General features: G+C 38.7%; 1 protein-coding gene across 9 annotated transcripts in view; it reads right to left on the reverse strand.

Moving 5' to 3' along the window:
- Window positions 1-448: 448 nt before the first annotated feature.
- LOC136427693 (focal adhesion kinase 1-like) overlaps window positions 449-15,325 on the reverse strand; it is a 62,654-nt gene continuing 47,777 nt past the window's right edge. For 6 of the 9 annotated variants that reach the window (XM_066416762.1, XM_066416756.1, XM_066416761.1 and 3 more), the window contains 10 exons: window positions 14,951-15,064; window positions 14,069-14,215; window positions 12,529-12,555; window positions 11,181-11,264; window positions 10,433-10,453; window positions 9,801-9,882; window positions 8,249-8,328; window positions 7,564-7,710; window positions 6,985-7,065; window positions 449-2,457 (listed from right to left, as the gene is read on the reverse strand). In XM_066416762.1, coding sequence (XP_066272859.1) covers window positions 2,248-2,457; window positions 6,985-7,065; window positions 7,564-7,710; window positions 8,249-8,328; window positions 9,801-9,882; window positions 10,433-10,453; window positions 11,181-11,264; window positions 12,529-12,555; window positions 14,069-14,215; window positions 14,951-15,064 — 993 coding nt within the window. In that variant the 3' untranslated portion in view covers window positions 449-2,247. The remainder of the gene's footprint in view (window positions 2,458-6,984; window positions 7,066-7,563; window positions 7,711-8,248; window positions 8,329-9,800; window positions 9,883-10,432; window positions 10,454-11,180; window positions 11,265-12,528; window positions 12,556-14,068; window positions 14,216-14,950; window positions 15,065-15,325) is intronic. The other 3 variants (XM_066416758.1, XM_066416757.1, XM_066416763.1) reach the window with 3 other exon arrangements.

Consider the following 15,325-nt stretch of genomic DNA (forward strand, 5'->3'; position numbering starts at 1 on the left):
GTATTTTGCCATTAATTATGCAAATTAGGTATTCATTTGCATAATTGATATTCATCGATATTCCTCTCTTTCTCAGTTACCTATGTCACATGTTTAAGAGTCCTATAGTGGAATGCAGCGGATTTATAAAAAAATCCTCATTAATTATGCAAATTAGCTACTTATTTGCATATTTATCATATCATGATGTCAATCATCACTCCTGCTGTTTACATACCAAATATCATGACGATCCCTCCATTATGGTATATATAATATATATTCTCTCTATAGCTGGCGTAGCTGTTCCCCTTGTAGGACTGAATGACTTGGCTTGGACAGGTCCCTGGTTGCAGTACCATCTCTCTCCAATAGATGACGCTTTTATACCACTTCGCCTGGAATCTAGTGGCAAGAGCAGACATGAGCTGTAACTTAATTGGTTTCATGAAAGAAAACTTGACAAAGGTGAAAATTAGAACCCATTTATTGATAAATAATATTGCATTATACACATCTCTGGGTACATACGTACATGATTTAGGGATGACCACCTGGCATACACAATCAGAACACCTGTAATCATACATGTTTATATCATACAAAATAAACCAACTAAACCCCAACAAACAGTTAAGAGGAATGACTATGGTACTAATAGTACAGACATTAAGGACTGATATGACTACCCAACAAACACCACATTTTCTCTAGGCTGATCTGATTTGTATGGTATAAAAAGAATCAATGACAAAACCAAGTGAATGTTCTAAAATGTACATGTGTACGTTCACCATTGGGCTCAACAAACGAGAATATAAAGAGCTTGCCTTCAACAAGCTCATAACATAAAGGGAATACTGCATTTCCACCGAAACAAATAACAGTACATGTATAAGCCTACCGCTTAGCACTACTTATTAAATGTGACAGCAAAAACAAAATATATGCCTTGTGAAAACATATAATCCAAATACATAGGGAACCGTGAGATATTTCAAAATGTACATGTACAAACATGTAAAGGTATCTTTGTAAATCACCAGATGCCAAGATTGGAGGATTATTTCGGAGAAACCCTGTTATTTCCTTTTTTCTGATATTGCAGGTTGAATGTGCATGATGGCAAAACAAGATGTTGAATCTCTATTCTTGAGGTCCCATTTTAGGGGATACATGCAATTGTATCAAGAGTCATAATATTGTCAAAGACCATATAAGTTACAATTTTCAGAGTAAAGACATTCCAATTGTTGCATATATAGATTAAAGTGTTAACAAGTAATTGCATGTACTTAACATGGTATTTGTCATTTCTTCTTTCAAATTTTTACAAGTTTGTTAAATATCGTGATATGTACCCCATAATGACCAACATAATAGTCTGTTCCTTAAAGACATAGAAAAGTGAAAAATATAGTTTAGTAACAATGAATTTTCTACATCCTGTTGTGTTAGTGAGCAATTTGTAAAAAGTAGAACAAACATAATACAAAGGTGACGTGACATTTGGGGAAAAATGGTAATTCTAATTCCTTTAGCACACATATATTTTTAAATACATATTGTGGTCATCTCTTCTTATCAAATCTGCTGTGTTTCAGTGTTTGCTCCATAACCTTCCCAATAGCTGACATGTGGAAAGATATTACTGATCTTCTTGAATAAACATAACAAGGGTTACATTCAAACAGATTTCCATACATGTACTAGGTATTTGACAGTTATTCTACACATACCACCATAGCTGTATTCATTTCTAGTTTAACACATTTAATACACCAGTATGGCACAATAGCACTGTTGGCTACAAATAACTTGGCATGATACATACATTTTATAGTCTACAGATTTTTATAAGATTGTCATTGGTAATAAAAATAGCACTGGTATCGTATCAGTCATACTTGACCAATTTCTTAATTCAAATAATTACCAAATCAATAAATGGCACATCTTCCTTTATCTGTAACAAATTAGAGGAAACAATTGAAAACAATTATCACTTTACATACAAAGTAAATGAACCTGCATGACTTACCAGTTTTTAAGTTTGTTCCAGTATACATGTACATGTAAACAGTACATAGAATAGTATCTTACACTGTCACCATTGTGCTGTTAGCAAATGTCAGAAGAAATAACCCAATTCTTAAAGCTGCAGTAGTGGAAGAAACGTTAGTTCTATTCATTTCTCATTCATTCCTTTAAGTATCTATAAGATCTCTACATGGAATTTCTACAAGACCGATGACCCTGTCTCTTGTGTCATGATTGGTTGATCTGGTGTGATTTGATTCGCGCGCTATCGACAGCATCCAGCAGGTTCTTGGCGTCCATTGCGAGGATGTGGGCCGACTGTAGCATGCCCTTCTTGTACTCCTGGTCCAGGGTGGTGTTGCTGTACTTCTGGGCCAGCTTCATCTTCTCTATCAGGTTAGCCATGTCGGAACTCAGCACCTTGTGGGCCATCTCAATCTGTGGAGTACACAGTCAAGAAACACTAGTCAGTTCACATGTGGAAAAACAGAAGCTATCAGGAATCTTCAGAAATTATTGATTTTTGCCTACAAGTTGGGTATCAGCTGAAAGCTCTCTTCATCATGAACATAATCATGTAAAAATTATTAGTCAGTGATATTCACCGCTTTAGATATGATCAGTTGAAAATGCATGTTTACGATGTAGTCCTAGCTTAGCACAATGCAGCTTCATACTGGCCATATGGGTTAATACCAGTAATTGAGTGGCAATTGCTTTCGCCCATAGGGGGCTATGACACCTCTAATGAGCTAGACCATTGAACTCAAGCCCGACCACTGAACTGGTAATTTGGTGGAAAAGGTGTGAAAAATGTAAATCGACCAAGGTTGAATGGCCATGTGGGAATGGCCAGGCTCTCTATTGCCAATGCCTGGCTCTCCAGAACTGAACTCACACTTTGCCAGTTGGTGTGAAATACAGTCTAATTAGCAAGTATGATTCAAAGTAGGTCTGTGATCCAATTCAGGTAGTGGCCATATTCTTTATAAAACAATATGTTCACTTTGTACTGCCTTACTGCCCTTAGAACAGATTTCAGGATTTAAAAAGGTTTGAATTATATCACTTTAAAATTATTACATTTGATGAACAGAACAGGAAAATGATTAGATGGTGCAGTTAAAATTAGCAGGGTGCAGGTAGTTTTATGTTACTTACATTATGATTATAGTAACACGGGATAGATTTATTTACTTTGAAGTATGACAGGAAAAGTACAGTACTGAATTTCAAGTCCTGCTAAAATCACAGAACAGGGGATGTTGATCATGAGAGTGGCAAGTCTGGCGACTAATTAGTCAGGGAGGCTGTAGGTTGAGTATGCGGCGTGAAAAGCTACCGCTTCTGATTTTTGGTCCGAAGCACACCGCAACCCTACTCTTCTCGATATTATTGTGTCTAGTTCATTTAATTGTTACTCTGCTTTTAGTTTAGTATAAGTTTACATGCATTTTTTAATATTTCCTGGCACGACATACACCCAATATATTTTCCACAAGTGAGAGTGATGTGCCTTCTTGAAATTGGCAAAACCAACCTCCTTGGCAAAACTAAGAATTTTTAAAAAGCAGGAGACTCTGATATCAAGAAATAAGAAAATACCCGTTCAATTACAGAGGTGTTTAATTTTTTATAACTTTGTAAATCTTCCACTGTTGACTTCTCTCTACTTTGGAATCTTTTAAAATCAAATTCTTTAACCTAAGGTGTTGTTTGAATCAAGGACATTATATAATATTGTCCTTGTTTGAATGGAGCGTTACTGAGCCACTCATGATGTTGTGATAGTGATGTTCATTTGCATACAGGAACAATAGCGGTGGAAGTCTGGGCTGCATAACAATGTGAATACATTATGGTTTCTCAAAGATTGGTGGATGTTTGTGGTGGGGATTCCCAATGCGTATTGACGATTTCTAAAACAACTTCGCTAAAAGGTTTAGGAGTAACTTAAGCTACAATACGGGTACAGGGTGTGCGCTGTTCATTGAAAAAAAATATGGTACTTAAATTTACAGACACTGGCGATAAACGGCTCGTTTAAAAGATAATAAACACTGATAAACTTAGAAGAGTATAAAAGCCACCACTCCCGACCAATCTACTATACATATTGTCTATATATATAATATAATTCTTGATAGTGTCAATATCGATCCATTCGTTCAGCCCTTGAAACAATGCACATAATGACGTAGTTGCAAGGATTCGCCTTTGTATTTGTAAAGTGCAATTTGGTTTACTCAAATTCACCCCATTTTACTCATTTGTCACGAAGACGCAAGTTTTACATTCACCCCTCCATATTGACATGGGAACAATACGAATCTAGTTTACGGCTCTTCACCCAAATTCACCCACATTTCCCATTATATACTCACTTCTGCTCATGGGGTGAAAAGGTAGTGGCTAGTTTGGTAGTGTCAGTTTGTTTTGGCATCATACACTCGGAAACAACTGACCCACGCCCAAATTTTATTAAAGTGCTACTGCAGTCTTGCCCACATTATCTATCACCAGGTGCTAATATGTTATGGTTATCTCACCTACTTACTCTATTTGCCCGTTTTATATACATTCAAAAATGTAACGCTTTGATCATTGAATAGTTTCAGAATTTAATTAATGAGGTCTCTTTATTTACACTGTCCTCAAACTAATATAGTCCCCCCGGCGGTCCGTGTATTTACCGAAATGCGGGAAATACTATCTGTATCTGTATCTGTATCTATATAGCCGGTATAACCGCCATCAGGCGTAACACACCAGCTTAATACACGAAATACACGTCCGAAATACACGAAGTACACATGAAGATGGCTGAAATCTACCGAAATACAGTATGATTTGATGAGTTAACGTCACAGGTTGCTATATTCCGGCATGAAATAATGTATCATGGTCCTGGTGACAAGAAAAAGACAGAAAATGCCTCGCGATCCCGGCGCGTGGCCGGCTGCCGCCATCTTTCTACCATACGCCATGATGTTTGTATTTTAGTGGTATTTACACAAAAAGAGTATTATGTTGATAAAACGTGGATTCATGATTACAATTCTGCAAAACCATTCTATTCTGAATCGTTGCAGACTACCTCATGTATCATTTTCATCTCGCCTGCTCAATTTGTCCCGCAACAAAAAGTCTTTGTTAAATATTAAACTATTAGGCCGCATGGCCAAGTTTTTGCAAGGACATTTTATCGTGTCCTTGGTTTTTGTAAATCTTTTTGTGCAAAGATGGCCAGCTTGTCACATTGCCAGCAAGCAACAACAACAAAACAAACTTGTGTAAATAATGGACCATTGTCATTCAAGCTCTGTCTTAACCATGTTGATTTGTAGGTATCATTATCCGCTCTTTTTGTATGGGTGATCAGTAAGTATTATGCAAATTGTCTACCTGAAGCTTTGTTACATAATGTTACAAAATGTTTTTATAAGTGGACAAATCTGCCATTAAGGAAAACCAAGATTAAACCTCCTTGGGAAAACCAAGGAGGTTTTATATATCCTTGGTCAAATAAAGATGTTATATTCATGGCCCAAGCAAGGCTTTTGATCGATAAGAGAATTAAAACACCAATCAAGTTAAACATGGTCTAAGGCCTTGCTAACAAACATACAAATTCACAACTCAGGACTCGAAGCATATCTTAAACATTCAGAGAAAGGAGGTTTAATATATTAAGGCCTGTAACCTCCTTGCATTGAGGCTTCTTTAATCTCCCAAATACAAATTATGAAAATTCCCAATGATTTCTTAACATTTCTTTTTTTGGCGAGGGCCAAGGGAAGACAATTGGAATTGTTACAGTTGAATTTGATTTGTTTCTTCAAGGTTTCTTCCACCAGTCTCTTTAAAAAAGGTCAAAATTGTTTTACACTGTTACATCTTTACATATTGATATTTATCACAGCTTATATGAATACAACCAAGGTCCATTATACTTTTTTCATCTTTGCAGATGTCCTATGTCACAAAGTCAAGTTAATTGACAACATAGCTTATTAGTTTGAAATAATGAAGCACTGTGATCTGGCAAAATCAAATCAAGGAGGCTTGATAGAGCTTCTTGTTCAAATCAGATTGTTCACCTCAGGAGAAAATTGTCAAATAAGTGCTAATTACACTGACTAGCTAGGTGTGATAACTCATTATGCGAGGGTTTTCAACAGTGTGGAAGGACTAATTATCACCCATTTTCATTGGGATAGCCCACTCTTAGCCCCCTGTGGCCCCAGTTTAGCAAAGTCTGGGCAATAGTACAGTCGCCAGGCCTAATCAATGTAGGTATGGGTTGGGCAACTTTAAAAAGGAATATCTTCATAGCTTTACATCTTATGACCAAATTAGAGGTACCATAACGCAAGGGAAATCATGCTCTTTCAAATGACATGTAAAACTAATCTGTATGTTCAGTAGAAAAAAAGTTGGAAAATTGGATTTCCAAGATGGACGCCTTCGAATCCGGAAACTGGCTTTCCGGATGTGAAGTGAACAGTGTTAAGAGTTTCTACTTCATTGACATTGATGCAACATAGACAACGTATCTCTCTTACTCACTCACTCACTCACTCACTCACTCACTCACTCACTCACTCACTCACTCACTTACTCACATACTCTCTCACTCACTCACATACTCTCTCACTCTCACTCACTCACATACTCTCTCACTCTCACTCACTCACATACTCTCACTCTCACTCACTCACATACTCTCTCACTCTCACTCACTCACATACTCTCTCACTCTCACTCACTCACATACTCTCACTCACTCACTCATTCATTGATGCAATGTAGACAACCTACTGAAAAGATAAACATCACTCACTCATCTACAATTGCAATGCTGTTGATGATTACAGAAAGAATGGGATGGTCCCCCAAATATCATTGATCAAATTCAGACAGCCTTGTTTTTAAAAAGTACAAGAGTGTACAAGCATTACTAACCTCCCTGTGGAGATCTGCGGGGATCCTTGATGTCACCTCATCCACACTGGTCAGGAGACTCTTCAGGGCCAGACCAACTTCCTGCAAAGACAATGTCACATCTCAGTAATGAACAACAACAGAGCACTCAAGGTATCAGATGCTCAAGGCAGCAATCACTAAGAATATTGTTCAAAGTAGCACTCAATACTCTTCCAACTGCTAGCTATAAATAGGATGCATACATGTGGTGATAGTACTAGTATGTAAAAGGAGATGTTCTATATAAAGATGTACAAGATATCCTCTTCAAGGCTATATACAGGATCTTAATCTAATCTTTTATTACTAAAGTCAAACCGGGATGGGCAGGCAACCACCTCTAGTCACAAGCCACATTAAAATACTCCCAGCGTCCATTTTTACATAGTTAACCCTGCCTTGTCCTCAGCAACCACTGTTCCTCAGTCCTCTGACTGGTTGCTGAAATCAGGTTTGACTGATACTTGTATCAGCATATCTATATTAGAATTATTTCAAATGTAACAAGAAGACAAATCTAAGATAAAAATATCACAGAGGCTGAATGACCGTACGAACCTTGACCAACATGACGTACTGGTCAGCCTTGGCGTACTGTAGTTTGTTGGACATCTCCATGACAGCCCGCACCACGCCCGTGGTGTTGTCAAACACGTGGTCGTTGGTCCTGTCCAGGTCCATGGTGGGGGGAGGGGCTGCTTCAGCCTGGTGGAAGGACAGAAATATATATCTGTAATCTGTACATGTAATAAGGCAGGTTTCAGCAAATCATGTACAGAAGATACCCTCCCCTAACATTTGTAAAAGTGGAGCTAAACAATGTCATGACTTTTTTTTGTATCATTACAATAGCAATCAATGTGTTTCAAAATCTGTAGATGATCGTGATTGGACCTGTAATACACATTGTCACATAGAAGCAAAAAGAAGGTATCCTTGCCATCATGATGTCAAGGAGACGATAGATTATAGACAAGGCATTTTCTCTAAATTGGTTTGTGTAAGGCTTTATTGACCCACAGGACTATACATGTGCATGTGAGTGTTTGAGGAGAGCCACACCTCGAGGCGGTGAAAGAACCTGCCACACATATTGAAAAGAGTAGAGGTCCTTCCCGATGTGAGTGGATCAACCCTGACAGTCTTGTGGACGTCTTACGTACCGTGCTTGGAGTCTTCAAATTCATGAGGTTAAGCATGTTATGATGTATGTAGAAGAAGTATGTACAGTTACAGTACTTACAGGAGGGGTTGTAGGGGGAGGACTCTGTGATGATAACTCAGCAGCATTACTCGTCCTGGGGCTTAGTGGAAGGCCTGGTCCTGGATGTAAGAAAGACAAGGTGGATGGCCAGTTTTGTAAACACTACATTTATATAAACTACGCACAAAAAGTTCGGAAACTTAACTTTGGTTGATCATATCTCCGTTGTTTTTTACCGATTTTGATGCATTATATATCATTATAAAGCTTGTGTGATTCCCTGTTCTATGATACCAAACTTATTGTGATTGAAAACCCACGGAACAAGTACCAGGACTAATAACGTGAGTGGGTCACGGAGAAAAAGTGCCCAAAATTCCCTGTTGGTGTCATACGTGCGCTGTGACATCCTATCGGTATGGGCGCGGATGATGATTCAATATAATGTTTCCTCAGGTTCTAAGGTTATTTTTAGAACACCGACCATCCAAGGTTATTTCTAGCACACAGAACATCCAATGTTATTTTTAGCACATCGAAGATCCAATTGTTTACACCACATAACCACCTGCGTCCTGCAACGGTATCGTCATCCACAGGTGTTATTTTTTGTTATTGTTTCACAACAAACATTGGGGTATGGGGAGGCATAACCTCCAGGGGAAAGACAAGACTTGTACCAGGAACCCTCAATGCAGAAAGATATCGTGACACAATACTTGATCCGGTGGCCATCCCTTTCCTCCATAATATGGGGCCGAATGCCTTGCTGCAAGATGATAACGCCCGCCCACACCGGGCAGGGATCATCGCCGACCATCTCCAGCATGCAGGTGTAGAGTCTGTGCCGTGCTGAAGCGACAGCGCGTGGCTGGGCCACCCGTTACTAAGACTCCTTGCTAACCCGTTACTAAGACACAGATTGTTGGTTTTGATAAAGAATAAACTTAGCTTTCATGAATATGTCTTGTTTATTCTTGTTGAGTTTTCACAATACCCTCGTACAGAAGTCAATATCAACAGAAGAATATGTACGGAATAGCATGTTTGACTATAGTAAGGTAATCTGGGCACTTTATTTCTTCGACCCACTCACTTTAGCAGGCCTGATGCTCGTTTCATGAACTCGCAATCACAATAAGTTTGGTATCATGGGAAAGGAAATCAAATAAGCTTTTAAATGATATGTAATGCATTGAAATCGGTAAAAAAATAACGGAAATATGATCGACCAAAGTTATGTTTCCGAACTTTTTGTGCGTAGTTTATGTGAAGGATCTACCAAAGACTGCAATGCTAGCATCCAGACTTCTGAAAATAATTTCATCAGCTTGGTAGAACATAGGATATTGGAGATTTCTTTTTTACACATGTCAATCAGTAACACATTTGGGATTGTGTTCTTGCCGCAAAAGCACCACCTACTTCAGCTACTTATAGCGGTGATAAGCAGTACTCCAGTCAGAAGCTCTGAAGGAGGTGTCTGATAGACATCGAAACGTCAGCAGGTGAAACTTTACTGGTTGTGTAACAAATAAATCTCCAATATATCCTAGTATCCAGACTATTCAGTCCCTAGCAGTTGTCTTACTTGCAGGTTTTGGAGGTGGCTCATTGCTGTTTGGTTCTTGTTGTGGACTCTGTTGGTAGGATGGCAGCTCAGGGAGAGGTCTCTGAAAAATGGAAAAAAAGACCGAGTAAATAAAAGCAGGTAGCTATAGGTTGACCAATGTCTTGCCACAACAGTGCCAGATCGTACGGTGTTCCACAAGATGACTGTATGACAATGACTGATGTATTTTGTTGGTTTAAAAAATTATGAAAACGTCACTATCATCCTTTTTACAAATGGTCTCTATACAAGAAGAGCAAGTACATGTATATAAACTTGTATTTATGGGCATCAAATATGCCCACTGAAACATACATGTACATTTTGCAGATGGACACATAAATCGAATAAAATTATAAAAAGTCCTTCTATACCACACAATGTGACAAGGAACAAAATATGCTGTGAATAGAACATTGTCTCACCAAACAATTTACTTCAGCAGAAATTTTAAAAACATATTCTTAATCACAAAACCAGCAGATTGGCTGTCTGTTACAAACAGTAGCATGTTGTATCAAAGATAGCTACTGTATCATGATCAATGTGTTAGTTGTACTGTAATATCACATCATAAGTTTAATAATATTATTCTCTTTTACTTCACTTACCTTCCGTATGTCTGCATATGCCTTTGGGTAGTATAGAGTGGGTAAGAAGAGGAAGAGTGCAAGAAGATATTAGCTTGGGCAGGCCAGTTAAATGCAAAGTCTAACTACAAGCTAGGGTTCTACTGCAAAACACCACGCACATGTATACAGCATGATGCCATAGATGCTCAGGATGTTAGAGCACAACTGAACCTATAAATGTTACATAAAGCATATTATACCTAATGCACGTTTAAAGGGTACATGTTCATTCAGCACTAAATGCAAGCAATGGGCATTAAATGGCAACATCTACATACAGCATGCTTTTGTATGATCTAATATCAGCATGCAATGAGATGTCAGCACATTACAAACAATGCATATTAACTCATATTAGAGGGAGCTTTTACAGGTACCATAGTTTACGTCCATTAATGCTCCGGATGGACTAGCATGTTAAGTCGCCACAAAGTTAAGCCAGCATACACAAAACAAAAGTATGTACTATCTAAAAGGGAGGATATATGTAAGTGCATTCAAAGGTAGGGTGGGTGAGAATTTTCATTACAAGTATAGATAAAAAGGTGGGTTCTACAAACTTCTACCAGTTGTTCAATTAAAGAAAGTTTATCATAATAAACAGTTACACTTAGTTACTGATATTATAAATGTAGAGCACTTTACAAAGATCATACAGTAGTTGTATAAGACCACAGTACACCCTGACAGCAGGGCTTGGTGCTCGTGGAACTGTGGTCAGACTTACCGGTGAGGAGGATCTGTCTGGCACGTTGCCGTCTGTTTGGCTGCCTTCAATTTCGTTGGGTTGACCTGGCATCTGCTCGGGACGCTATAAAATCAAGAAACAAATAATCTATATGAGTGTGGAAGTACTTCTAATTAATCTAAACTGTTGTCAAGGTCATAAATGTGCAACATAGTTCTGTGAGGTTGTATAAAGAAGTAGGATTCCTTCAAAAGCACTCTTAAAAGATACTTATTACTCAATTATCATTCAACTTTCTTGCACTTGGACGAAAAAAGGTGTGATTCAGAAGTGCATTAATGCCACCACCACACGTGTCACAACTGACTTGTAAGTGCACGATGAACAAACATGCACACAAACAAACACATGCACAGAACAGCTGGTGCTGGATAGCCTTTCCTCATGTACTACTTCATGTCTACTCAGTACCCCTGTTACAGTAGTGGACTAATCCAAGATCAAACAGAACTCACAGGGGTTAGTCCAGATGAGTTGTTTTGTATGTATATTGTTTCTCATCTTGACATTTACCTCAAGTTACTCAAATTTTTGGTATAATTGCAAAATTTTAATCTTATAAAAAGGTACATAGACTGCCAAAGCAGTACATGGGAAAGACCGGTGTAAATATGTTACAAGAAATCAAGGTTTGAAAGAACACATGCTCCAGTGATAAAAACTGGACTTGAGGGTCTGACGAACACTTATGATGCCTAGAACAAAACAAACTTATGGGGTTAAATGAAAAGGAATGTACATTTGTAGCTTGTCACCAAAGTGGTAGCAGTTGAAGTACTGAAAAATCCATGTCTTTTTTTACGTATTCAGAGTGAACACACAACCTAGACAGATACTTGACAGTTAAAGGTAAAGGTAGTCCAAGAGCCTTTTTGAGGCTGTAGGGCAGTAGGTTTTCATCCACTGTGTCTCAGGGCACGGTATTGGAAGTCCAACCTTTTTTTTACCTCCCCAACCGAAGGCAAGTACCCATTTTTTACACCTGGGTGGAGTGAGGAAAGTCATGTAAAGTGCCTTTCCCAAGGGCAGACCATCTGTTGCATGTCAGGGGACTCAGACCCAGGACCTATGGGCTATGGGCCCTAACCATTATGCCAACATGATGCCACGACAGATTATCATCAAATAAAGAGAGATGACCAACTCTACACCATGTTTACCATGTAAGGTACATCCTGCCACTTTGGTTACAGGCTACAAAAAATGTACATCACAGACACTGTGAGGTACATGTAACATTGATTACATTAGAAGGGTGAACCAATCACCAGCACCAACTACACGTATCACAAACACAACAACGTGCAACACAGTTGGGTGGCTTTACCTCCAGCTTTGGGGAGATGATGGGGTTCTGCAAGAGAACACAAGCCAGAGAGACAGGTGAGTTTCACACTGAATACACAGACACACAATCATCATACACACACACACACAAGACACTGAAAAAAGGTTACCATTAATCAGGACCCACAATCAGAACATGGCAAATTTGCTTATGCATGTACATGTAGTATGAAATATATAGAAACTCCCACCAAAAAGGAAATGTGTACAGAGATGAGCTGCACTAAAACCACAGTATTCATGGATCTATGTCCGGACATCCAGCTAAAGCAAAACTGGTGTTACAGTAGTGCGTTTCGTTTCTAACAGCTGCATTCAAGGACAATATTCTGAATATGCTCTCTTTCTCTCTACAAAACAAAGTTAACCCGGTAAAGTTTTCATTAATGTTTTTCTTCAAAATCATGTACCCTCAACAACAAGTTGTTGAATTTCCTGGACTGTACATCTTCTATATCCTGGATTATTCTCCAAAATCTGAAATTTCTTTGCTTTATCATATCACACATGATACACACAAATGTTCACAAAACTGTTAATACAGGCAATGGATTAGTGGAATGGGTAAATGATGGAACAAATATAAAAAGCAATGCTTGACTTGGGGAAGGACTGATTCTTTATGTTGGGTGTTCTTAAGGGAAGGATACAGACTTTAAAACAAAATCTGACCTTCTTTGTCCCATACAGAGGAGACTGGCAGACACAAGACAACAACGAAAGCAACAGACACAACACAAAAACAGGGAACAACACAAGAGGGAGTGAAACACAAGCATCAAGCATTAAACGTGAAAACTGATGGAAAACACATGAAAGGTGTAGGAAAGGCACATGAATACCATGAAACAAGGCAGTCACACAAGCAAAATGCTCTCCCTGGAAAATTCATGAGAACCATCCACTCTCCGTATAAACATACTAACTAGAAGTTTGTCTACAAACAGTCTTTTCTCTCTCTGTCTCAACGGCCACTATTACCATCTACACAATACCTACTACCCGTATCATAATACATATCTCTATTTGTACGTCAATTTTTAACATGAAAGAAAGCTGATATATATATACTTTTATAGAATTTCCCACATTTCTTTCTTACGAACTAAAAAAAAATTCAACTATGCTGACTATAGGGAGAATAATTTGCCAGGGGAGTTTGTGGCCACCATTTGCAAGGGGGAAATGTTAACCTTCCTGCATACTGAATCTCCCAGTCCTAGGGAAAATTCTTTTAGAAAAAAACAAAATTTCTGTTTTCATTTCTTTTTTATCTAAAATGTTTTTTTTTGGAAAATAAAAATCCGTTAACCAAGAAATTAAATTGGTGTGGCCTATTTTCAACAAAAAAAAATTTTTGAAAAAAAAAAAATCTTTGGTTTTCATGATTTCTTTTTTTCTAAAATTTTTTTTTTTTTTTGAAAATAAAAATCTGTTAACCAAGAAATTGAATTGGTGTGGCCTTATAATGAAATTTTATAGTGACAAAGACAATGATTAGAGTTTTGCAGGTTCCGTACCAGTGCCACCTCCTCACTCTGCAGCCACTTCTGGTCCTCCTCACACTGCCTCTGCTGTGCCTCCAGCTTCTGCTGGATCATTCTTCTCTCCAGCTCCTGCATCTGCAGGGCGTGTTCCGCCTTCAGTCGCTCCATCGCCTCCCTCTCCTGAGCACAGAACAACCAAATACAGTCAAATCATTTAAAAGAACTGAGGATACATGTACATGTACATAAAGAATACAACATGGTGTATTCTGCACAACCCAAGGTACCAGCATGACCCGTGGGTCGTAGGGTCCAAAGGCTGGAGGGAGATCCGACCCACAGGAGGACTGGGACCAAGCTAAAAAAAAACCGAGAATGCGAAATGTCCTCAAACAAATATTGTAAGTACGATGTACATCAATTCCAACATCCAAATCGTCCATTGCGGTGCAGTGGAAGCCAGCACGATAGTAGCACAGGCGTGTGATACTGTAAGATACAGACTGATCAGGAACACCCACATCGAACATTATCACAGCCCGTGTGTGACATAAAAAGTGCTATATCTTCTTGATTTGTTAAGCATTACTGTCAGCCCTCTCTTGATTGCTTGTCTATTCAGTAAAATAAAGGCCCCCCCTGTGATTCCTGGAGAAGACAAGTTTCATTATTGCCGTTTCCGACGCAAGACTTCTTTATGGCCCATGGGGAGGGGTTGCTGTCAGGCTGCCTATTACAAGCACAAACCATTCACTGGTAGTAGAAGTAGTATTCAGTATCTGGTTATACTGCTGCAGGGTTGAACCGTTCCCTAACACAGGCTAATCTTCACACCACGCTTCCAAACGGCTCTGTCCAGCGGGTTCACGCTGGTGAGGCCGCACACAGACATGAAATTGTTCATTCTTGTCTCACCTCTACACTGAGTGGTCTGTTCCATTCCCCGTCTGCCGACCCGGTTGAGAGGCGGTTCAGACCGGGCGGTGTCTGGTAGTGGCCAGGTGATAGCACACCTTCTATGTTAGACACCTGTTGGAGGAAAGCAAGTTTACCTGGAGTTTTATCACAATCTAACTATACAGTACTGTAACAAAAGTACAACAGATAAAAATGTGAGAACTATAATAGTTCTTTCAACTTTGCAACACAGGAAATATGTATCAAACAGTGTTACTTGATCTTCATGATGATTATCATTGTTTAAACATAAAGACAAACATCAAACGACACACACTGCACAATCACAGAATTAGTGATCATGTACATGTAACTTTGAAAAAAATCATATAT

The sequence above is a fragment of the Branchiostoma lanceolatum genome, chromosome 2 (genome assembly GCF_035083965.1).
Source record: "Branchiostoma lanceolatum isolate klBraLanc5 chromosome 2, klBraLanc5.hap2, whole genome shotgun sequence".
NCBI lineage: Eukaryota > Metazoa > Chordata > Leptocardii > Amphioxiformes > Branchiostomatidae > Branchiostoma > Branchiostoma lanceolatum.